The sequence below is a fragment of the Penicillium chrysogenum genome (genome assembly GCF_028827035.1).
Source record: "Penicillium chrysogenum strain IBT 35668 chromosome Unknown utg000001l_segment0_segment0, whole genome shotgun sequence".
Classification (NCBI taxonomy): domain Eukaryota; kingdom Fungi; phylum Ascomycota; class Eurotiomycetes; order Eurotiales; family Aspergillaceae; genus Penicillium; species Penicillium chrysogenum.
In genome coordinates this window covers 9,336,745-9,358,702 of record NW_026622749.1, presented here as the reverse complement: position 1 = coordinate 9,358,702, position 21,958 = coordinate 9,336,745, and the positions used below count along the sequence as shown (strand labels likewise).

The 21,958-nt window shown below is 47.2% G+C and overlaps 9 protein-coding genes across 9 annotated transcripts; 4 read left to right on the top strand and 5 right to left on the bottom strand.

The window, feature by feature from the left end:
- Positions 1-182: 182 nt before the first annotated feature.
- Positions 183-700, bottom strand: N7489_003628 (uncharacterized protein; the record flags this gene model as incomplete). The annotated part of the gene is made up of 3 exons (XM_056709383.1): positions 183-353; positions 414-489; positions 597-700. The coding sequence occupies 3 exons, from the start codon at positions 698-700 to the stop codon at positions 183-185; spliced, it is 351 nt and encodes a 116-aa protein (XP_056573685.1).
- Positions 701-4,440: 3,740 nt separating this feature from the next.
- On the top strand, positions 4,441-4,644 carry N7489_003627 (uncharacterized protein; the record flags this gene model as incomplete). Its single annotated transcript, XM_056709382.1, has 1 exon — positions 4,441-4,644. The coding sequence occupies one exon, from the start codon at positions 4,441-4,443 to the stop codon at positions 4,642-4,644; it is 204 nt and encodes a 67-aa protein (XP_056573684.1).
- A 2,111-nt stretch (positions 4,645-6,755) lies between these two features.
- Positions 6,756-9,589, top strand: N7489_003626 (uncharacterized protein; the record flags this gene model as incomplete). Its single annotated transcript, XM_056709381.1, has 8 exons — positions 6,756-6,761; positions 6,843-6,960; positions 7,045-7,383; positions 7,993-8,185; positions 8,250-8,585; positions 8,775-9,001; positions 9,064-9,502; positions 9,553-9,589. 8 exons carry the CDS (start codon positions 6,756-6,758, stop codon positions 9,587-9,589), a joined length of 1,695 nt encoding a protein of 564 aa, XP_056573683.1.
- Positions 9,590-10,877: 1,288 nt separating this feature from the next.
- N7489_003625 (exonuclease/endonuclease/phosphatase family protein) lies at positions 10,878-12,649 on the bottom strand (the record flags this gene model as incomplete). The annotated part of the gene is made up of 2 exons (XM_056709380.1): positions 10,878-11,544; positions 11,598-12,649. The coding sequence occupies 2 exons, from the start codon at positions 12,647-12,649 to the stop codon at positions 10,878-10,880; spliced, it is 1,719 nt and encodes a 572-aa protein (XP_056573682.1).
- A 4,318-nt stretch (positions 12,650-16,967) lies between these two features.
- On the bottom strand, positions 16,968-17,263 carry N7489_003624 (uncharacterized protein; the record flags this gene model as incomplete). The annotated part of the gene is made up of 2 exons (XM_056709379.1): positions 16,968-16,987; positions 17,038-17,263. The coding sequence occupies 2 exons, from the start codon at positions 17,261-17,263 to the stop codon at positions 16,968-16,970; spliced, it is 246 nt and encodes an 81-aa protein (XP_056573681.1).
- A 349-nt stretch (positions 17,264-17,612) lies between these two features.
- N7489_003623 (uncharacterized protein) lies at positions 17,613-17,825 on the top strand (the record flags this gene model as incomplete). The annotated part of the gene is made up of 1 exon (XM_056709378.1): positions 17,613-17,825. One exon carries the CDS (start codon positions 17,613-17,615, stop codon positions 17,823-17,825), a length of 213 nt encoding a protein of 70 aa, XP_056573680.1.
- Positions 17,826-18,834: 1,009 nt separating this feature from the next.
- N7489_003622 (uncharacterized protein) lies at positions 18,835-19,309 on the bottom strand (the record flags this gene model as incomplete). Its single annotated transcript, XM_056709377.1, has 2 exons — positions 18,835-19,264; positions 19,290-19,309. The coding sequence occupies 2 exons, from the start codon at positions 19,307-19,309 to the stop codon at positions 18,835-18,837; spliced, it is 450 nt and encodes a 149-aa protein (XP_056573679.1).
- Positions 19,310-20,435: 1,126 nt separating this feature from the next.
- N7489_003621 (uncharacterized protein) lies at positions 20,436-20,692 on the bottom strand (the record flags this gene model as incomplete). Its single annotated transcript, XM_056709376.1, has 2 exons — positions 20,436-20,629; positions 20,686-20,692. 2 exons carry the CDS (start codon positions 20,690-20,692, stop codon positions 20,436-20,438), a joined length of 201 nt encoding a protein of 66 aa, XP_056573678.1.
- A 214-nt stretch (positions 20,693-20,906) lies between these two features.
- N7489_003620 (uncharacterized protein) lies at positions 20,907-21,184 on the top strand (the record flags this gene model as incomplete). Its single annotated transcript, XM_056709375.1, is given in 2 exon segments — positions 20,907-20,931; positions 20,949-21,184. 2 exon segments carry the CDS (start codon positions 20,907-20,909, stop codon positions 21,182-21,184), a joined length of 261 nt encoding a protein of 86 aa, XP_056573677.1.
- Positions 21,185-21,958: the final 774 nt, after the last annotated feature.

Sequence of the window (21,958 nt, the reverse complement as noted above, 5' to 3'; positions counted from 1 at the left end):
AAGTCATAAATCTTTAAATCGTAGTTGTCATCGATCAAAATGTCGTTTGGTCTAAGGTCGCGGTGAATGACTCTAGCCGAATGAATATATTTCAGTCCACGCTGTTTTAATAGATATACCGCGTGTCTAGTGACCATCTCGGGTGGATATACTAACATTTAGTAGGTAAAAAATTGGATGAATTAACACTCTAAAGGCTTTAACGACGCTCCTAAAAGGTGAAGATCTGTTATCATATAGCCTATCATGATATAGCTATAACACAAAATATTAGCATTCCTTTCAACTTTAGCATAGTAATTCTCATACAGATCCTCGGATAGAGAGATAAAGATTTCCGTCATATTAATTAACTAGTTAAGGTTAGTTAACAGTCCCTACGCCGGATATACGTGCCACGTATATATATATACATTATTATATCGCAGGTTCCGTAACAAATGAACCTCACGATACGTACGCTTAGCTAGAGCTATAGAACCGAGTGGCCTCGAAGTTTTTTTTTATAGCGACCTTTGAATTGGCTATCGAATCATACGCTGAACTATTCATTTATCTATAATGAATTAGGGAGGATAGATATATGAATAATATACCAAATCGTTCCGGCGCTACCATAGCCTTGTACTTCCAAACCCGAATATCTATCTGTGGTTCTAAAGGCTATGCCCATGACTTTTGTTCCTAAGAATGTGACCATAATTGCGTAGTTGAGTGAGCCATATAGTGGTAAGTAAATATCGGTAAATGGTGGAAGAATATTGAACTATTGGATTTGCAGGCTAAGGAGTAAATTGTGCCAAAGAGAAATTGATGACATTATAAACTCGCCCAAAATCAGGATAACCTGATGCCGCGGACCGACCGTATACCAACGACTGATTTGTCGATTAGGTATAGAACGGCAGCATCTCCTGTCAACTGGAGGTTTCATAAGCTTCCTCGGAGCACATGAGCTCCTGGATATTGATATCCCGGGTAATCCCCATGTAGACTAGCGCAACCTGGCATTATATTAATTCGAAGGCAGGCTAGGGCTCGTTCAAGAGATCATCCACACTTTACAAATCTACTTTGTACAAGCAACAGCTTCTCCTATATCTGAAAGGGTGCTTTTGCATATATCCTATGTTCTGTAAGACGATACAGGATCACCGCTGGCTTTTCGGAAGGTGCCAGTCTCATCGTGGAAAACGTTTGGAATAGAGCTTTTTACCTTCATTTCCAGAAACAACCGCCAGTAACCACTCGGGGCCAACACTAGGCCATATTTTGTGTCTTTTACTATGGCCATTTGTTGTTAAGGGTGACTCGACATTCTATGAAGTAGCAGACACAGCTTGGCAGACCCTGGTCGTAGGTCTTGTATTTCTCCCGTTCAGCTTCTTGGAGCAAAGGCATACAGTACTATCTAGTCGAGGCTGGCTTGAGGGAATGGGCTCATTGTCAAGTAGGACAGATCGGGAGGAATTGCAGTCGAACTCTGTAGCACAAGATTTTCGGAAGTATCCCGGGGTAGGTGGGAGAGTATCGTGAATCCTCTTCCCATGGTTCCAGCTCTTGGGGCTGAGAGACGTAATCATCGTAATACTGGCTGCCGTTCATGTACTCGCTTCCGATAGAGTAGCTCTTGATCTTCTTCCAACCGCCCTTTATCTTCTTTTAATCGAGCATATCCCAGTTCCGGTGACTTGTTGAATATTTATTCTAGTAGTAGTAGTAGTAGTAGTAGTAGGATTTACGCACTGCAAACTGGTCACATTTAGGTTAGAAGCGTTCCAGGTATACTTGCCTTATACCCAGGTTTCTAACATCAACGACGTATACTGTTGCCCGACAGGCCTTATTACAGGATAGATCCTTTCGAGGTATCGATGGACGGTGCCAGGTAGAGCTCCAAGTAGATCTACATTGGAGTATTGGTCTATTCGCGAGCGTTGTTCAGTTGTAATCAAGTAAAGAGTTATCGTAATCCAAAAGGTATACAGAAGTAATAATGTATGATTGAAGATGAAGAACTAAACTAAGTACACATGGGAGAGCACTTATATATTCTTCTTTTCTACTTCTCGTCTATACTCCTTGGAGCATATTACCGTATGCTCCTGCGTATACTCCCTGGAGTCGACGCGGGTTATACGGTCACGTGTTCCAGAGTTCCGAAAAGGGGAACTTCTGGTGCGCCTAATATCCGGTATAGAGAGTGGCATATGTATTAGATTTCAGTCGTGCTCAGGGTGGACCATGATTTTGCTCACTCAATTGCTCATAGTTCCTGGGTCACCCCAGACGGAAAGCATCTAGCCCCGCTTTCTTATTTAGCTCACTGCTTACGGGATCTCATCCAAGACGGCATGGATTTGACCTATTCTAGAGAGGTGGTTTAAGTCCGGTCTCTTCCTCAATGAGAAAGAGACCCTATTCATGACAGGGTTTTACCGGAACTATACTCTTCATGGAAGGATGTACGCTGACTGATTCATGCCTGATATGTCTGGTATATGCCATCTATTCACGCAGGAATCTTTACAAAGCTAGCACGGAATGCTCTGTCCTTTGTTGCATGGGGTCCGCAGCTTCGAAATAGCCACCAGATTCCCGGGACTGCGAGATCGCGAATTCACATGCCATTCCTAATACCCAGACCCCCATTCCCTTCCGGCATCCGGGCCCCGGCGACATTTCACCCAAAATCACCAGGGATGCGCGCTGACGCACGCATTTGCCCTGAAACAAGACAGAACAGAAAAGGAGAGCAAGTGGGGAGAAAGGGATTGGAAGGGGCGCAACACAGCGTCAACTCCTGCCTTAGATTCAGCCTCGCGCAGACCCACAGTTTGTAACCCCTTTCACTCCATTGAATTTCATGGTATTTCCTTCAGAATAGTACTGTGCTATTAGTATTTCTGTATAGTGGTTTTTGCAGCAATGTATGGCTATCACTATACGGCATTACGTATCATTTCCATAACTTTGGGAAAGTCATGATGAGAATTTCCCCCGTAAAAGCGTCACCAACGCGACAAAGAAACCCCCAACAGTCCACGTTGTATTCCAACTAAAAAGGAAGACTGCTAGGAATATAATGACCACCGAAGGCGACCCCTGTGTATCCATTGTCCAGCCCTCGCGGATTACTAGTCCCCCGAATTTGAGCTCTATCAAACCCGGACAGTGCCAACTATGCCAACTGTTCAAATGGCTTAGGACGCCCCTATTATGTATGATAAGTAGTTGCATCTTCTCATAATAGTTACAATTATTTTGTTTTATCCCTCACCAACGGCTCAATGCTTGGTTTTCTTTTCCAAGAAAGTCATTCGGAGCCGCGTGAACAGGGTTGGACAGGACGTGTCTCATTAAGGCGCGCGCATCCAACAGTGAAAGGCTCCGCCTAGCGTCACGGAGTATCTTCACTGTGCATTCCTCGGCGTCATCGTGACCAGGCACGCAATTCCAGCACTCGCAGCCGTAGCCATAATCCACACTTCCCGTGTAACGATTGTAAGTACAGTCATACGTGGGGACACAGCTGTCTATGATATCCTGCAGTCTTCTTCGTTCAGTGGGGATGTCGCTTTCTGTATACATGCCAATATATTCGCCTTTCTCCCGCCCGTGCAATGGCTTCTTTAGCCCTAGCATGGAGACCTAGGTGTGTTGATCAGTAATCCTTCATAAAAGAATAGAATACTGTAACAAACCTCGACAATGCCCACTTGTGTGACACTGAATCCTAGAAGGTATTTCTTCCAGGACCCTCTGCGTGTATACCGGGCTCTGTTTATCTCGTTCCAAGTAGATACTTCGTCTTCCGGGCTCGAAACAGGTACGGGCAAAATGAAGCAGCTGGACTTTTCACCCCAGCACAATAGAACCACGGCAGATCCATCGTCTGGAAACATTGACTTTAACTCTTTTTTCAAAGCTTCTATTCGAGTAATGTGTCTCGCCTTCCGGATATCGTCGTTGGGATAACTCGATGCGCAGGAGCTTTCTTCGCCTTCTTTTCCATTTATTTTACCCTGTTTATTTCGCTCGTTGGCCGTAGAGAAACTATTACTGTTTTGAAACGAAGTGAGTTCTCGAGTATGGGTGTGATCATGTCGATCACTTGGATCGGCGTCTCAGCGAGATAGTATCCCCGAGTGGTGTCTTGGTACTAGAGGAACATTCGAGGTAGGCAAGGTTCGATCATCTTGGAACAAGAAAGAAAGGAATCAGGTCACCAACTGCTGTCTCAGGTAGAGGCTGTTCCTGTTCTGGATAATGATCGAAGATATGGTTCGTCATCCACAGCGCTACGCGCTGGTAGCGTAGGGCGAGGATGATCCATTTGCGCTAATACGCAAACTTTGCGGCGTCAGGTTTTTGTAGTAGTCACACTGTGGAAAGTATGGAGCAGCTACGGTGCGCCGGGGCCAACATGTGAATAAAGATATGTTGTGCTCGTCAAAATGTCAAAGGAGTTCGACCGAGGCTGGTTATGATGGACACCCCGAAAACGACGAAAACAGCCAGGCAGCCACTGCGGTCCTTGAAAGTCCACCTGCGGATGACTTGGGGCAGGATAAGACGGACGAAAGCGAGGAGGACTCATTCCTACCATCACCTGTCGCGCGGCTCATCAATAGCATTTGGTGACGGGTTTCGGGTAGAATGACAGTAATCTAGCGGCGCGTCATCATTCTTGTCCAGTATGTGTCCGCTAGAATCCACGAACCTGCCTAGCCTGCAAAAGAGCACTCGTACTACAATCGTTTTGTCACTATTCCGCAATAAGCTGCGCCCCATTTAAAGAAAGGAACCCCTTAGTAATGTGTACGCCGTCCAGATCGTATGTAGCTTTTAAGAATCTCCACCTCCGCTAAGGACATTAGTCTCGTTCCTTATGGCCATATCAGCCCTGGGAACACAAATCTTTGCCCATCGGATAGATATGCGATATACATTCTGCTTTACAATATCCACATAGAAAACACATTGCTTTTTTCTCCGAAATGAAATGTAAAAATGTGAAGAATTTGCAGTTGATTGACTACCCAGAAAATGGACCAAACGCGGTCTAGTGCTAACTACGAAGAACGACTTAAACACCATGATTAGATCTGGTGAGCATCCGCAACGCAAGGGGACGATATATCAAGGGATCAGCGCGGAAACCGCCAGAGGGCGGGAGCACATGAGAAGGCCATAAATAGAAACCCATCAATTGAAGCTGTCGCTCAAGTAGCCCGATTGAACAGCAATTATTACCTTCTTTCGTCTGTCCAGGAAAGTCACAAATGGCATTGTTCAAATTAGCTTCAACTCCCGAACCCCGACAAGTCGATGCTTAACCCACATGTGCCGCTAAATATTTAACCGTCAGATCAACAGCGTGCAACGGACTGCCCTCTAATTCCCTAATAGGTCTGATAATGAAGGGACAAGCCCTTCTCATCTCAGCTACAGGACACTAGCCAGGGCCAAGCATGAAAGGCAGCCGGTGACCACCGGGGTCGTAGATGACCGTCTCGAATAGGGCGCATCTCCAAAATCGCATATCCCCTGACCACTCAATTCTTCACGCCTTTCTACAATCGGCCAATCGGGGAAGATTGGTGTATATATGCGCCGCTTCTAGAAGCCATATAGCCCCCCGGATATCCGACGTAGCTTCTGGGACCTTATTCCTGTACCCCGGGGAACTACTGAAGCTTCATATTGCTGATGGTAGTTTGATTAATTCCTAAAACCATATACTAGGCTTTCAGGAGTAATATAATGACTCAGACTTGTCCGTGAGTCTGATGAAGGTGTTTTGTGAGTTAATTACCCATCCTAGGAGGCAGAAGATTAATTCTAGGAACCAGAAAACACGGCCCTAGGAGTGCAACGGCTCCCAGGTCTAGCCAATGCGTTCCCAAAATCAATTTCGTAGACATTAAGGAACGTAGAGTGAAGATCCCAGGGGTAGTTCGAGGGTTTCACGTATTGCCTTTCGGCGGGCTGTTGACAGTGTATTCAACAATAGGGATAGTGGTCAACAAGTCGGTCGGGGAGACTGATCAAGCCTCATGATATTGGGGGTCAGATATGAACGCTCATTGAGGAGATATATATTTCGATCAGGCACATCACCGTTCCTGAGTTGGGACAAGAAAGAGAGTGGCATCTCATCTAAACCGTAAGTCAAACAGGAAAGCGAAAGGCCATTCGTAGTTAATTAATCCCTGCATGTTGGTCGGTTGCCAGTTCCCGTCTGATTGCTAGTGCACACTTGGCATGATGGGCGGGCTGTGCATAGAAATGCCTAGTTATCTCGCACTTCGCAAGGGTTGGGACTTGGGGGAATGTGTCGAATTCCATGGTGGAATACATGAATGGGACAGGGTAAAATACCCAGAAGATCATGCGACCATCAGTACCAGGCATACCATACAAAAGTGCATATTACGGTTAGTCATCATGGTCCGCACAAGATTGTTTAAATTGCGGAAATGTTGTTGTTTTGTTAAAAGAGAGATTTCAATTACATTGTCGTACGCCAGGTAGTCAGAAACAAATATACTGCCGGCCAAATATAGCTGTGGGGTTACCTGCAACGAAACATAAAAGTGAGCCCGTTATGACGTCACTCTTTATCATGCTTCAGCCTTGACAATGGTCGCCAAATATTTAAACTTCTTCTTGCGATTCGTACCTACAGCTCGCAAGTATCCCAGAATACCTCAAAAAGGAAATTCAACACAGAAGCACCGTGAATGTGCACCATGGATGTGAGTCATCTAGCCACCATCTGGGAGATCTATATCGAGAATCATTTTCGGGGAAGCTGGAGCTAAAACCGGAATATAAAGGTCTTTTGCGCATACGCTTACTCGACGGCCGGATGGCTGACGCTGCAAAGCCTCCCCTTGATCGCCGGACCAAGCATGATTGTGGCCATGCTGCTGGATGAGACCCGGCCTGCTTCCCGTATGTTGTCCAGTACTTTTTCTAAATGGCACCTTTGGCAGTAACGCACGCTCACGAGCCGTGCTAACCTTTTGTTTCTCAAAGCCATTGAAGTCTATCTCGCACGATGCCTAGGCTTCTGTCTCCTCACTATGGCCGTGTTGACCGTGACACAAACGGGCTTAATCCCTCTCACCGCCAAAGTCATGGAGCCCGCCACAGCGGATGATACTGATCCCAAGGCCCCATATGCTGTGCCGACACTGATGGTGACATCCATGTTTCACGCCGTGTCGGCATCTTACGCGTACATCTGGTATGTCGCTAGTGGACAAGGCACCTTTGTCGTTGGTATTGCTGGGTATTTTGTTCTTGCGGCCATGGGATTGTGGTGCATGCTCTTTGCAAGCAGCAATGGCAAGATTAGTCGCCGAAATGGGGCAGGTAAGGTGACGACAAAAGTTTCTTCTAACACTTCGGAGGCGGCGAAAAAAAATGCAGCCAAAAAGCCTCAGTGAATCCGGATTTGAACGATCTCTTGCTTTCCTCAACATGGAAAGCAAATGGCCTTCTTCGCTGTTGTTGTCCAGAGGGCACTGCAAGACTTGTTCATGAGAGCCAGAATCAATGATGGTTGGACGGCTGCTTAGATCAAAATGAAGCCGTCCAACCATCATTGTATACGACAACAGGAAACTCGGTGGCAGGGTCCTGGAAGAGGAGGATCAACGGCGGCTGGTAAAAAGAATGGAACATTCCAAAGATCTAAACCGATAAAAAGTAAATTATCCAAAAAGAAATAGTATCGAGTCCAACGGCTATGAACTATCTATCTATGCTTGGCCAAGCCGAACTCGCAAAGAAATCAAAAGATCAAAAGAACGCATTAATAGGAGAATACGTTCAGATTATACAGTTGCGCCTTTCCGACTGATACATCCCGAGTACGGTCCCGCCGAAATCATGGTCAACAAGTCAGATGGACAACAACAAAGTGGCACATCTGCTGCAATAAAGAGCCGGTAACGCTGACGACATACATGGCATCTCCAGGTATTGGGTCGGAAGATCGTTTTGTAAAAGTTGCCACATTCCCCCTTGGCATCGACCCAGTCTGCTGGGACAGACGCAGGCAATCAGTCGATATCAATTCCTGGATCGACAGCTTTTCAACCGAGCACCGAGGAAAGCGCCTCATCGTCTCCTACGACAAGGTAGACGCCGTTGGTGGGATTTGTCAGAAGCTGTAAGCTACGAGCGTTTCCTTGACGCGTACCCGGAATGGGCGAATCAGGTTGTCCTAATACAAGTTGTCACCACCACGACGCAGCAGCCGAGCTGGAAGCAGGTATATCCGACGTTGCCATGCGAATCAACTCCTTGTATGCAACTCTCGACCACCAACCCTTGGTATTCCTCAAGCAGGTTCTTGCGTTTCCGCAGTACCTCGGACTACTTACGGCGGCAGACGCATTGATGATCACTAGCCTTCGAGAAGGAATGAACGTAACAAGCCACGAATTCATACACTGCCAAGACGGCCTATATGGTGACAAACGGTACGGTTCGTTGATTCTGAGCGAATTCACCGGTAGTGCAACGTTATTCAGCAATCATGCGCTTTTTGGTCAACCCATGGGACATTCGTCAGTACGCGAACGCGTTATATGCGGCATTGATACGGGACTGGAGGGAACGAAAGGGGGATTGGGAGCAGCTCCACCAATTGGTACTCGACAATTCAGCAATTAATTGGGTTAAGTCTTTAAAAGAAAGCATGGCTTGTATCGGCGACAAGAACTTTTCGTACCGAAAGAGAGATATCAACATGCCAGCCGTCGTATGATCTTTATCCAATTCGATGGCACATTAGCCCCGTGCGGTTACCCGAATAGCGTCTTTATTGCAACCCCACAACGCACGGTTGCTACCTTGACCGATCTGACAGACGATGCTGCGAACGATGTTTACGTGCTGAGCTCGCGAATGCCGGCAGAACTGGCAAGGCATTTCCGTCACGTGATGGGAATGGGATTGATCGCCGAAAATGGGTGCTTGTTGCGTAAGCCGCAGGCAAAAGAGTGGACGCAGCTAGTGGATGAAGCATATACGGATACCTGAAAGACGGGGTTTCGCATACCCTGGCATATTTCCGGGAACGAATGGAAGGCAGCTGGGTTGGAACCCGCCACTACTGGCTTGTTATTCACTACGGGTTGGTAGCCGATAAAGGCATGGCTAAGCGTCTTGCAGCTGAGTGTGCCGACCAGGTTAACGATACCTGTAACAGCCAGGGTATCCACGCTGTTATCCTTGATTCTGTGATAGTGGTGCTAATAAGCACCAAGCAGGCTTCCGCGGCGGAACAGGTGTGGCGCTATGCGGAAAGCTCCAACAATGCGAAGTTTGACTTCTTGTTGACCACCGGGGCTAACCGCGAGCTTGAATATCTCTCCAGATGGGCCAAGGAGCTAGAGAACACCGGATTTGTCGATTACGCCATGACAGTATACAGACCCACAGAGTGCGTAGGCCAAGACCACATTGACATAAGGGGTGACAGGTAAGGCCACGTCATTCCACGGGGCCCATTTGGCTGCTAACATTAACCAGGGGTTTCAAATCGCTTGCAGCGGCTGGCTCGCACTAGGAAAATAGCTCAGCATTGTTGCAGGAAAGGCACAGAAATGGCAGCGCAGCAAGCTCTTTCAGAGTTGGGTCTTATATCAGGTAAATGCAGAAGCGCATGTCTCTGATGCACAGAGTTGACTGAGAAAGAAGCGAGGAAGTAAAGCACTTCTTACTTGGATGATTATCTCAACCTTCAGTTGCAATATTACCGATTAAAGCAGTATTCCAAATGCCATATGGAGGATGCCGGGTGATTGAGCACTTCGTCGAGGGTTCTATCGGCATAATGTGCTTTTCAATAGTGGCTTACTTTTTCGCAGTTGCGATCGTGTCTCTACTTTTTGAGGTTACCTAGCGTCCGATCCGGCCCCCTTGAAGATACGCGCTCGAACGAGATGCAACGAGAGAATAAAAAATAGCTAGCAAATGCTTTCAACTATTGTACAGGTACGGATTCTACTGAGAGGTACGTAAACAGGATATCTATGGCCAAAAGCAAAGACGACGATCTATCTCAGAAACGGACCAGGAAAAGCAGTCCCCGTATGATGCTCAAGGTGAAGCAGCTAGGAAGAAGATGACAAGCTAAGGGAGAACTGAAAAGCAGAGCCAGGTGGCTGACTCGCCCAGCCACAACATACGAGACTACAAGTTTAATTAAATTAAGAATCTTGGGTACAAAAAAAAACAAAGATGGCTCAGATTGTTTGACACCCTGGACGGGCTAAGAGCAGACGCTCTATCCTAAACTTCCCCCATGGCAGACCGAAAGAAGCATTTGCTAACATTTTTCACATTCTAAAAATTGCCCCCTTAACCGCTTCTCCGTCAAAATGTATCCTGAGAAGCTTGTTTAGATCGGCGAAAGGGGGTGATTTATGTTCGTTGGCATGGTTAGGTGGCCTCGAGTCGGCCCGTGGCGATGGCGAATCGTATTGAGGCCCGTACCGCCTCTAAGTTCGGCGTCCACTTCTGATCATCGGAAGGCGACTTTCCTCCTAGGAAGAAGGATATATTTCCTCGGTGGGTGTTGGTACATTGTAGTAGTTCCGTCCGGTGCGCCGTCCATTTTTGACATCGAAATAGGGAAGTGCTCCACGGTCTCTCTCGCTTGTCCACACGCACACTGGTCTGTGTCCGCTACGTTGATTCGATAGAGATATCCATTGAGTCATGCCATGCCGGTTCGGAGTTGAAGCAGAACGCTCGCTTCTTTCCACGATAATCGGTCATACAGCTGCCGGGTGAGTTTGCCTGGGAGTGCTGCATCAGCTCGGTTTGCGTGTCTCCCTACGTTCACTGGCAGGTCATTGTTGGGGACTGCTTGTGACCGTGCGATATTCAGTGTTGGTTGACTTCATTCTCGGGACGCGTTCTTGCGAGAGAGCAATATGGCGCAACTGTCTTAAGTCGGCTGTCCACCATCGTTTCGCGTGTAGTGACGGTTTTTTTGCCTTTGGAGTCAAAGCATGCACCGCCTCGCTGACCGCCGTCATGAGTCGGTCAGTCTTCTGCTGCACAGTGCCTCCCGACGGAGTGGCGGTCAGAGCACTCGCGATTCTGGCATTGATCTCTTTCCATGGTGCGTTCTTCAGCAGAAGTCGTTCCTGATGCTTCGGAGCTGACCACGGTGCATCGAGCACAGTCTCAATGGCACGGTGATCCGAGCCGTGCTCTGTCCCATGTATCGCACACTTGATCATTGATTCTGTCAAATTATCAGAGGCCAGGACGAGGTCGATGGTCGACTCGCAGTCCCCGCTCTGTCCACCACCGTGCCATGTCTTTGTACCTCGTTTGAGCAAGCTGCTAAGAGCAAGCTCGTTCATGAGGTCAATGATTGGATCCGCTTCGCCCTGTCTTCCCAGGGACACCTCGTCTCCTCCCCAGAGTTGATCATGGCGGTTAAAGTCTCCCACAACCATGACCTCCACCACAGCGCCCGTGTCTCGCCGCACCTTTGCAACTGCCTTCCTTAGGTGATCGCACGTGTCGTCCAACGCCGAGGCATCTCCCCCTCGACGTACACCGATGCCATAAAAATCAGTCGCTCGGGGAGCCGGATGACCGCCGCCGTCAGATCCGGGGATTCTATAGCCACTTGCTCCGCTTCTATATCTTTATTGACCCAAAGCATGCTTCGGATCGCCCATCTGCCTTCCCTCCAGGTGGAAGGAACCATCTTCGTCCACTTGTCATGTCCCATCGGGGTCGTCAAGAGTCTGCCGTGAATTCTCCTCGCTTGGGGTTCTTGGATCGCTAACACCGCTGCGCCTTGGGTTTCTTCGTCATTCATCAAGCTGTCATGCACCCCGCCCTGTTTTCTCACGTTCAGTTGGATGATACGGAAGGTTTTACTCATGACGCGACGGATAGAGCTTCCGGCAATTCTTGCTATAGATTCATGCGGGCCTCCACACGGAACGCACTTTAGAACCGTTTGGTTACAGTCACTATGGCGATGGCCCTCCGCGGCGCATCTTGCACACTTCTGGACGTTCTTACACTGGAATGCCTTATGTCCAACCTCCTGACAATTGTAACATTGCGTCGGTCGTGGGCGGTGTTCAAAGGTGCTAGTCATGCCGGATTCTCGATTAGATTCATCTTCGCCTCTATGCCAGCCATAGAACATTTGTAAAGATGAGTACGATTCGCGTGGCGGTAAGGTGGGATCATATACAAAGCCATTGAAAGATTGGAAAAAAATGTTCAAAGGTGTTCTAGGCAGCTTGAAATGCGCAGGTGAGTCGTAAAGATGCCGATCGAGTGCGTCCTGGCTGCCAAAAGATCGATTGCAGGGCTCGCAATCATACGATAGAGCATGCACGGGCGAGTCACCGAGATGCCGATCGAGTGCGTCCTGGCTGCCAAACGATCGGTTGCAGGGCTCGCAATCATACGATAGAGCATGCGCGGGCGAGTCACCGAGATGTTGATCGAGTGCGGCCTGGCTGCCAAACGATCGGTTGCAGGGCTCGCAATCATACGATGGAGCATGCGCGGGCGAGTCACCGAGATGCGGATCGAGTGCGTCCTGGCTGCCAAACGATCGGTTGCAGGGCTCACACCACTTCATAGCAACAGCCTGTTTGGGAATCCTTTCGAGAGTCGACGAGACAATTATCACGTTCCAAAGCTACCCCACAGCATGAACCCAAATAGCGCAAAGACGCAAGGATGCCCAACCTGACAATCAAAGCGCTCCAAGTCGAGAGTGCGGCAAAACACTATTCCGAATTGGTTGGAGGCTTCATGGCAAACATTCTGGAAGAATATAACCTCAGATTTTCCGGTGAGAAAATGTTGCCTTGCTTATTTTATTGAGTGCCGATTCGGTTGGGGAGTTGCTTATTAGATCGGCGGACATGCTCCGACGGTGCCGCGACGAGGCAGGAGCGGCGCTGGCTACATCCGTCAAAGAGGAACTGTTGTAGTTCAGAGGGATATTGTGTTTTTTCAGATGTATAAATTGACTTGTTATTTCAGAGAGATACATGAGCCTATATATACAATAATGAGCCAAGATTGATTTCCGATAAACTTGGTCGTCTGTATAGACACTTCGGAGCTAATTCCGACAGTGCGGCTTGGTTCCTCATCTGCACAAGCCCCATATCACAACAAGATCCCCTCCTATAGTCTCACCAGATATCCGGTCAAATCGCACAAACCGAAATTCTTACAGGTCCGGAGGTGTTGAACGAATTTCTGTGCGATGTTAGTACGCTCAGCAAGCAGAAAGGAATATGCAAAACGAGCTGCATCTTGATCTCCAGTCAATGCAATATATTAGAGAAATTAGACAGCGTGTGCGAGACCAACCGGGGGTAGCAATGAGAAATAGCAATTTCGCAAGTCAGATTGCCTCGAATATCAAAGCCAGCCACTCTTTACATTATTCAACCCGCTTCCCTCGTAATGTTGCAATGGCTCTGTGCTCTACAAGTATTGTGTTATTACGTTTATCAGCTCATGGCTGCTGGTCCTGATAACTCGGCAGTTTGGCAGTCATTTTGAGTCTAGATGTCAGCATATTAATTCAAGTGACCCATTATGGCATCACTTGTAGACTCCATTAGACTGTAGTATCGGTACTATAGGTAACGCTAGAACGCCGAAGGCCAAATCAGCTGTCCCAGTATTCGTCCGAGGATTGTGTGAGAGCGACTCGCCGTGCTGTAAAAGCGAACTTCCAAGCTATAGGCACACCTGACCATAACCGAGTCCACCGGATTCTCTCTCTTCACCTGGCCAATATGGTCGTTGTAGCGTCAACTAGATGCTGGTCGCGTAGAAGTTGCGAGTGATCATTATATGGCCATATAAGTGGAACTCTGTGCAACGCAATAATTACTGGCAAGTTTGCCAATTCATGAGCGTACCAATTATTGTAATAAGCATACCATGTCTGATCCGGTGCACTCGTTGACTCCTAGCGAAACATGAGGCTGCTATTACAGAGAAGCCGCCATAGACTCTGGCTCGTTTGATAGTTTCCGTCTTCATTTTTGGCGCGTTGTCGGCCATAGGAAACCTAGAATTTGTCCGTGGACAGTATTCCCTAGCGCTGCTAAGGGTAACAAGATCCTGAGGATGTTGAGTTATGTTGAGCAGTGCGGTCATTTGTCCATTCGCATTGGGTTTTAATTAGCTCGAGACTCAGGTTCGTGACGGCTGACAGCTAATTGTCAGTTATAAAAGGATACACGTGCCGTTAACAGTTTGCGTGTAAGCACTGTGGCTAATCGGTCTCATCTTACGACAGTCAGTCGAAGCTGCCATCACCTATCACAGCCGAGAGTCGAATCCTTAACACCGCATCCTTAGCACCGCGCGTACAAAACAAACGGAATTCCACTTTCTCTTTTAGTTCTTGCACTTTTGGAATCCGAGAAAACACCGCCCTGTCATCATGTCATCAAAACTACTCAAAGACAACATGATATATGACCTTGGCACTATCAAAGCTCAATCTCAGGTCCCTATTTTGATGTCGGCCACCACGAATTTAACAGGACCTCACCGCCGCGGTATATTGAAGGTTGTCGGGGCCTCCCAAAAGCCTTTGCCTATCCCACTTGTGTGGTCTGGAAAATATTGCATCCGTCCTGATTGTAAGACAGGAGTCACCGTGGGATACCTACCTATCGGAAAGTCATTACGTATGAAAATGCTGGCAAAGTTACAATTGCCACACGACGCACTGGCCCGTCTCGCATGGTAGCCATCCGGACATACGGGAAAGAGAATGCTCGAGATTGATATACAGATTCGGACGTCTAGAACACAGGAACGTTCTCTCCTTACATGAATGCTACATGCACGAAGATCTCGCGTTCTTCCTAGTTGGTGACTTGCCGCTGACGCTGGCGCATGTTGTCGCTTTTCCATCTGTTTATCCTAGTGAGACAGAACTGGGATCCATTATATGCCAGGTTTGTCCCTCATTCCCTTTCGATGAGCTGTCCTGACTTTTTAGATACTGGATGGTGCCTGCTAGTAAAGCCTCATGCATTCTTTTGGAAGAGCTCACAATATTCCTACTAGAAATAAACCTAGCTCTTTAAAGCCCAATACTTCAGATCGCAACGATACTGAATCAAAAATATTTCGCATAGGTAGAGTAAGATGTGCTTTATCTTAGTAGTCTTACCAGGTCAGCCACATAGCTATTATAATAGATGAATATACCCAAATAAAGAAGACTGGCTTTCATTTTATATAGAAATTGATGATTTGGAGTAGAAATCAATATATTGATATTTATATTTCCTCTTGTTGAAAAAATACCACCACTTCTACATGAGTCAAATATATATTTCTCCATATTCCTAACAACATTTTTCCCATTTCAGGCCAAATAGTACCACAAGAGAGAAATCTATAATTCTATAAAGTAAGCAATTTAAAACCAGGCTTTCTCACTTCTATTTCATAGTGATTACTTAAAATTTCCTACTATGGCAAATGAGGTCATTAAGAATATAGTGGGGAAGCCAGAACAAGTGCAAAAAACAGTATTTTATTTCGATGACTTCGCAGGGTTATGAACGCCAAGAGCTCTATTTTATGCAAAATTGGGTCTTCCTGGGCCCCAATTGGTACCCTGTATTGGGTCTTGGATTCGGTTGGGTTTTGGAGAAGCCTATTTCTGGATTCACACTCTTCCTATACGGATCTTGGTCATGTGATTACTTGTGGCTGGGATAGGGTCATGGGGACACGAAATGCTGTCCCGATGGGGGTGCGGTCTGATAGCGCCGCTATCGATCATGCAATCAGCGATAAAGAGCGAAATCGCCGCATTCGAAGGAGGTCCGGTCTTTCCCGTCATTAATTAATACGTATCACCCACTAGCCCCCTGAAATGGTTGCATTTTGGCTTGAGGATAAGGAAGCCACGAAATTACGTGGCCGGACACGGCCGGTAAAATCAAACACTTGCCGCGGGTAGGCACGCTATCTCTAGAGAGGCATATTTAAACACCGCTAATGTCACTATACATTTACCCAATCCTAGAGCTGATTCACATATCCCTGATTCTGCTATTTTCCACGATGTAGTTGCTATTTAGTCATATAGCCTATCTAACTCCTATTGGTCAATAGTCACTTCTGCATTTAAGAATCACTTAAGCCACGAGATATACCTAGAGTGATTGCATTTGGTAGGCGGGGCAATATCAAAGAGGTTCTTCTAGGGTTTATTAATAAGACCGTCGTCGGCTTCTAGGAGTTCCGTAACATTACAGCTCAAATAGCATATAGGGTAATGATCTGCAGACTTTAGCGGATTATCTTACTAGTTGTCAATCATTGGGAGTAATCTATAAGGCTAACGATTGAGAATCGGGAAAGAACTTTGTGAAGGGGGCATAGTGAGGCTTGTTTTAAGGTCAGAGTGAGCTATATATATACTTGCAACTCGATCTTTTTAAGAATATCGGTTATCTGACCCACTAATCAGATAATAGTGGGGCATCCAACCCCTTAGTGTCTATTGTGCTTTTCTATCCTACGACCCACTATGGTTTGATATTCTGAAATATCCCCTTAACGTGACATTAGTAAGTAGGTGGTTGGCTGGCGACTGAAGATCTCGAAGGATAGTCCGAACTTTTACTATTATCGAATTATTATCGATCATATACCTCTATGGCGTTATTGACTTTTCATAGACCTAAGAACGGAAGACGTTCCTACCCATTAACTTCTAGTGATACGTTTGTTTTCTTATAAATAGACATTTATTAGTCATTTTGGTTATCACCGCTTGCGGTATATAGTCACGTAACATACAGTCACCACGTATCCGACCAGCGAGGGTAGGCAACGGCAACTGAAGTATTGATTCAAAATGAGCAATATCCGTTAACATCGGTGATTACCCATGCTTAGCCATGCTTAGCCTGTTCTGCGAGACATTAACAACTAACCACGTAGCTATTAGGCAGATGAACTAACCCTTGTTGAGATCGGCCTTGGTGTCGTGAGCCTTCTCGTCCTTCTTATCGATAAGAGCATCCTTGGCAGCGGTTGCACGAGTGCTTATCTTAGCGTCGTTATCCTTTACTATGTTCTTGTTAGTCTCCTTAGAAGCTTTAGCACCACTACCCTTCACGGACTCGGTAATATAGTTGGCGGCGTTCTGTATGTATGTGTAAGTTTGTATAAGGACACAGATTTGCATATTCACAAACCTTGGCAGTGTCTATGGTGAAAAACGAAAACACGAAGAGAGGAAGTGGTGTAGAAATTATGATATGTTATGATTGTTCTGTTTTGTGTAGATAGCATTCGAGCGCTGGAAACAAGCACTATTTATCTCATGGTAGAACCGTCTGATATCGAATGACGCCATGATTAATCATACTCATTACCCCCTAACCTCATAACGTATTTCCCGGCCTAGCTGCGCACCCCACCCAAAACGCGTCCGGGAATTAGCACTTAGTTAATTCAACCACCTATCATGCCCTCCAGAGCCATTTGTGTCGTGTGAAGTTGACCATCCACGTCCAGCGGGGATGTCGGAAACAATGTGGAGAACTCTGCGCAAAGTCGAGCCATCCAAAGAGGCCTCTTTGTCGGATATTGATAAGTATTTGAATTCCCCGCCGGTCAACTGGTCCCACCACATGATCGGCGATGCGGACGCAGAATGGGTCCTAAAGTGGTGGAAGGCTAATGCGTTTAATTTTCCACTCATGGCAAAAGCCGCTCGCGATTATCTACCCATCCCTTCGGCATAGGTCGGGATTGGACGCGAGTTCAGCAATGCTCGAGATGTCTTGGGCCTCCGAAGGCACCGTCTGAACGCGGAGACTATGCGATGGCTGATGCTATTGAGAGGAAAGTCGCAGGCATAAATTTCCAGTGGTGCATGCATGTAAGTTTCAGTGCTTCGAAATTAGAGACAGGCACATAATTCGCTATGGAGATTTAATGAAACGAATGATAATGTATGGTATCTTATTGTACGAATAAATATGAATTAATCATATATTAACGAATATTGCGAATATGAATGAAGGGCTTACTCCTATTCCTATTATTCAATTCATATTAATCATATTCGCAAATATTCATGAATATTGATGAATAATCATATTCCTTTCGGGATCGCTATGTATCAATGTGGTCGTGTACGAAAGGAGAGAGTGCCAAAAGGCCATTTTCGCCAGGCGGGATTGAAAATAGGTGGTTTATGGTTGAACCCCGACAGGGCAGTAGGTCTGGCGACATATACACCTAGACCGTAAAAATGCAAGGAAAGAACGCTTGTAAAGGCTCGAGATATAGCGAGGGCTGACTTTGATTCCTTTGATAGGATTGGCTTTTTGCAATGTCACAATGGATTGCTGCTATTTGGGCTTTTCAGTTGCAGTATTGTTAGCCCTTATCTTCCTAGTTATCGAATATATTAAATAAGAGATTCACCATTGCCGCCATGTCATTCGAGTAGACAACCACAAAGGTACAGTAGACTTGTAAAACATTCTACCCCTAGAGACAAACGCGTTGTTTCTCGGTCCATACCCCCGAACAACGATTGGCCGTATGGGGTTACTATGAAAGCAACCTTTATTTGGCGGTATAACGTATTGGACTGTGGGTCATTATAAATTATCGTATTCTCACATGAGAATTCTAGGGAGCGAGCTAGAAGGGGTGGTTAAAACTGCCATCTGGCTGATCCACGTCCACGCCCATTTCCTTGTTGCTGTTTCCCCGTCATCCCCGTTAACCACCAAATTCAATTTAGGACTGATCCAGCCATCTCCAGATTTCTCCCTTGCTCTTGGGCCTCTGCCCGGGGCCCACGTAGAAGCAAAGGGTTTGCTGTTGGTAGCAGCGTGAGCACTGCGGTCGAGCGTGATCGCAGAGGGCATTTAACTCGCGACATACTGTGCAGTCTAATGAGACACCTTGAAAGGGCTGCATATAAAGCTGCGGATGGACTGGGCGCATGTGGGAAGGGGTTGCCGGTGACAGGGATTCGTCATGTGGGGTTGCCGACCGCCGTAGGAGATTATGGCCAGGCGCTTCCCGCGAGGTTGTGGCCGGCTCGATTGACCATCTAGGGACGGCCGCGCTGGCTTGGGCTAGGATATCCGTCTGAGCAGTGCACCGTCGCGGATCACTTTTGGATCGGGAGTGCTTTCTTATGTTTGTCAGTGACCCTGGAATCCTAGAATGGGCTTATTTCGACTTACCGTGACGCCCAACAGGCCATGTTTCAAGAAAAAAATACGAAAGGGTAATAATGAAAATGTTGTGTCGCTGGCAAATCCGGGGAAGATATGGGCGAAGATTCGATGGAAATAGCTGACCAGCTCTTCCTCGAGCTTCTGGGAGTTATCATTTGCTTTGTGGTGAGCAAATATCAAACATTAGCTTAAGCCTTCATCGGCAGGCTCGTTTACGCAGCAGCCTTGCGTTGAGCATCGAAGGGAAATTCTATGGTCGGTTGCGGCCGCGGAAGGAGTGTTGCATCTGCCTGCAACTTACGTAACCCAAGCGGCTCGAACAGTCCGAGCCGCCCGCGCTACCGTATAAGTATTCTAATTGGCGGGTATATATCCCAGGAATGGACGCTGGTACGCGAGAAGTTTGCGGCTTTCGGCTCGCAACATTGGGGTCATTGCTCTCTATCTATCGACTAAGATTCGCTCGGAATTGAGTGGATTGGACGCGCAAAATGCGATGAAAATAAGGGGGTACGTCGCCGTGTCTGGATCAGACGCTCGACGTGTTCCACTACCTCGGTGTCGTGCTAGGACGATGCAGTTGTAGATGAGTTGCGCGGCCTGGCGGTCTTGAAGTTTGCAAACTCGCTAGCGAGGAGGTTTGATTCCCTGGATCTAGTGATGACAATCACGCCTCGCGTGAGTACAAGAGCGCTCTCTCATTCGGAGTAGCAAATGCTGAGGCTTAACCGTCCATTCCTAAAAGAGGGAACCTAGCCCACGACGTTGAGTAATTAGGTAGGTGGGTCGTCATAAAACTGGACTGGGAAATGATGAGGGGAAAAAGTGTTGGCCTCAGAAAAGTAGCGAGATAACCTACTACCATGCCGCACAGCGATTGGCTGGGGATGGAGGTGAGCCCTCTGAATCATCATCTATGTGAGTGTTGACAGAGCAGTGAGATTACCGTACACAGTCTGAAGAGGTCAACTTGCTGAGCAGGAAAGTTTGATTGTCCAACCCATTTTCACGCCGCACCCATCAATAATCAGTCTTGTGAAATCCCACCCATTCTCTCTATGCTGAAGAACGTAAATTTGTAGGACCGAAATGGTGCCGTGTCTTGAGAGATTGACCCCTTCAAATCAATAGAAAGTGATGCCGAGTTCGTAGTTAAGTCCCACAGTTTGCCAGTCGGACTCGCAACTTTAAGCTTCGGTATCCAAAAGTTCCGGACCCTGGCCGGTCTTGAGATCGAGCTTTTTGAGGGGGAGAGATCTCGAGAGATAAACTCCCCAAAACCTCTGCAACGGTGCGTTTGCCTAAAGAGCCTGGGGCTGGACGCACGGTGGGTGAAGTTTCGGAAGCTATGGAAGTCAATGATATGCCCAATACACCGGATGCGGCTAGAGGACAGACTTACCAGACATTGTAAACATGCAGCCCGTAGATTATTTCTTTAAATGTGCACCGAGGAATCGGGGGGCTGAATCTTTCAATGGCCAACAGTGGAATACTGCTGGACCCAAGTTACTGTCTTACGCGCGAAAATGCCATTACAAACGGTATTCCTGTGTCCCTTTTTTATCCTGTTCACCTTGGGCAAAAGGCTTCTTCAGCCTTGGAACGTTTCGTTCTTGCAGAATGGCTCCTAAGCTTCCCCCGTCAAGTCTGCGTCTCTTCCAGCATATGATAGAGAGCCGGTCTCTCAGGTGGCCGCAGAAGCTGAATGCAGCCAGGGTGCGATTATGGATATTCGCAAAAGCTTGCCGCAATTTGGAAGTGTCCACGCACCTCCAACTCGAAAGGGGCGGAAACGGACTGTGACACCACTGATGACCCAAGCGCTCTGCGACCGCCTATCTGAAAAGCCCGGCTTATACCTCGATGAGATGGCTGTTCTTCTCATAGATGAGTTCTAGACCGTGGATACAACCTCTAGCATCAGGAGAGCCCTGGTTGCTAAAGGGTGGTTTAAAAAGAACTATCAACAACAAGCCATGGAGCGCAATGTGTGAGAATGCTATTTGCACAATCTACCTGATTTTGAATCATATTACCTAGTTTATGTTGATAAATCGGCACATTGATTCGCTTCACATCTCAGCCACAATCGCACCACCGGGTCGCCCTGCAGAGATTGCTTCGCTATGTCAAATATACGCAACTCAATTGCATTACATACCGTAGTGGTCAGTTGATTGGATATACGGATACCGGCTTCGGCGACTCCGTTATCACTGGTGGAGCCTACTCGACATCCGGCTACGTATTTCAATTTGCGGGTGCGCCGGTTTCCTGGCCACCTGAGAGATAGGGGGAAGTAGCCATGTCTACGACCTATGCCGAGTAAATTGGACAATATAATGTCATTTCGCATCTACAGCAGCTCCGCACCTTCCTGGCCGAAACGCACCTATATCGGTCCCCGGTCACCAACACCATGGCCGACAACCAGTCCGCCATACGCTATCTCTCAATCCCGAATTTCATAAACGGATGAAGCACTTTGACGTGAAATTTCACTATCAGCGAGCCGTACTGAATGTAGGCGAGATTAGGCTTCAATACGTTTCGATTGAGGAACAGGCCGTAGACGGTCTCACTAAGCCATTAGGGCCTCAGTCTTTGTCAAGTTTTGTAGTCTTCTAAGAGTCGATGCCTCGGAGACTCTAAGGCAATATGCGTGACAGCGT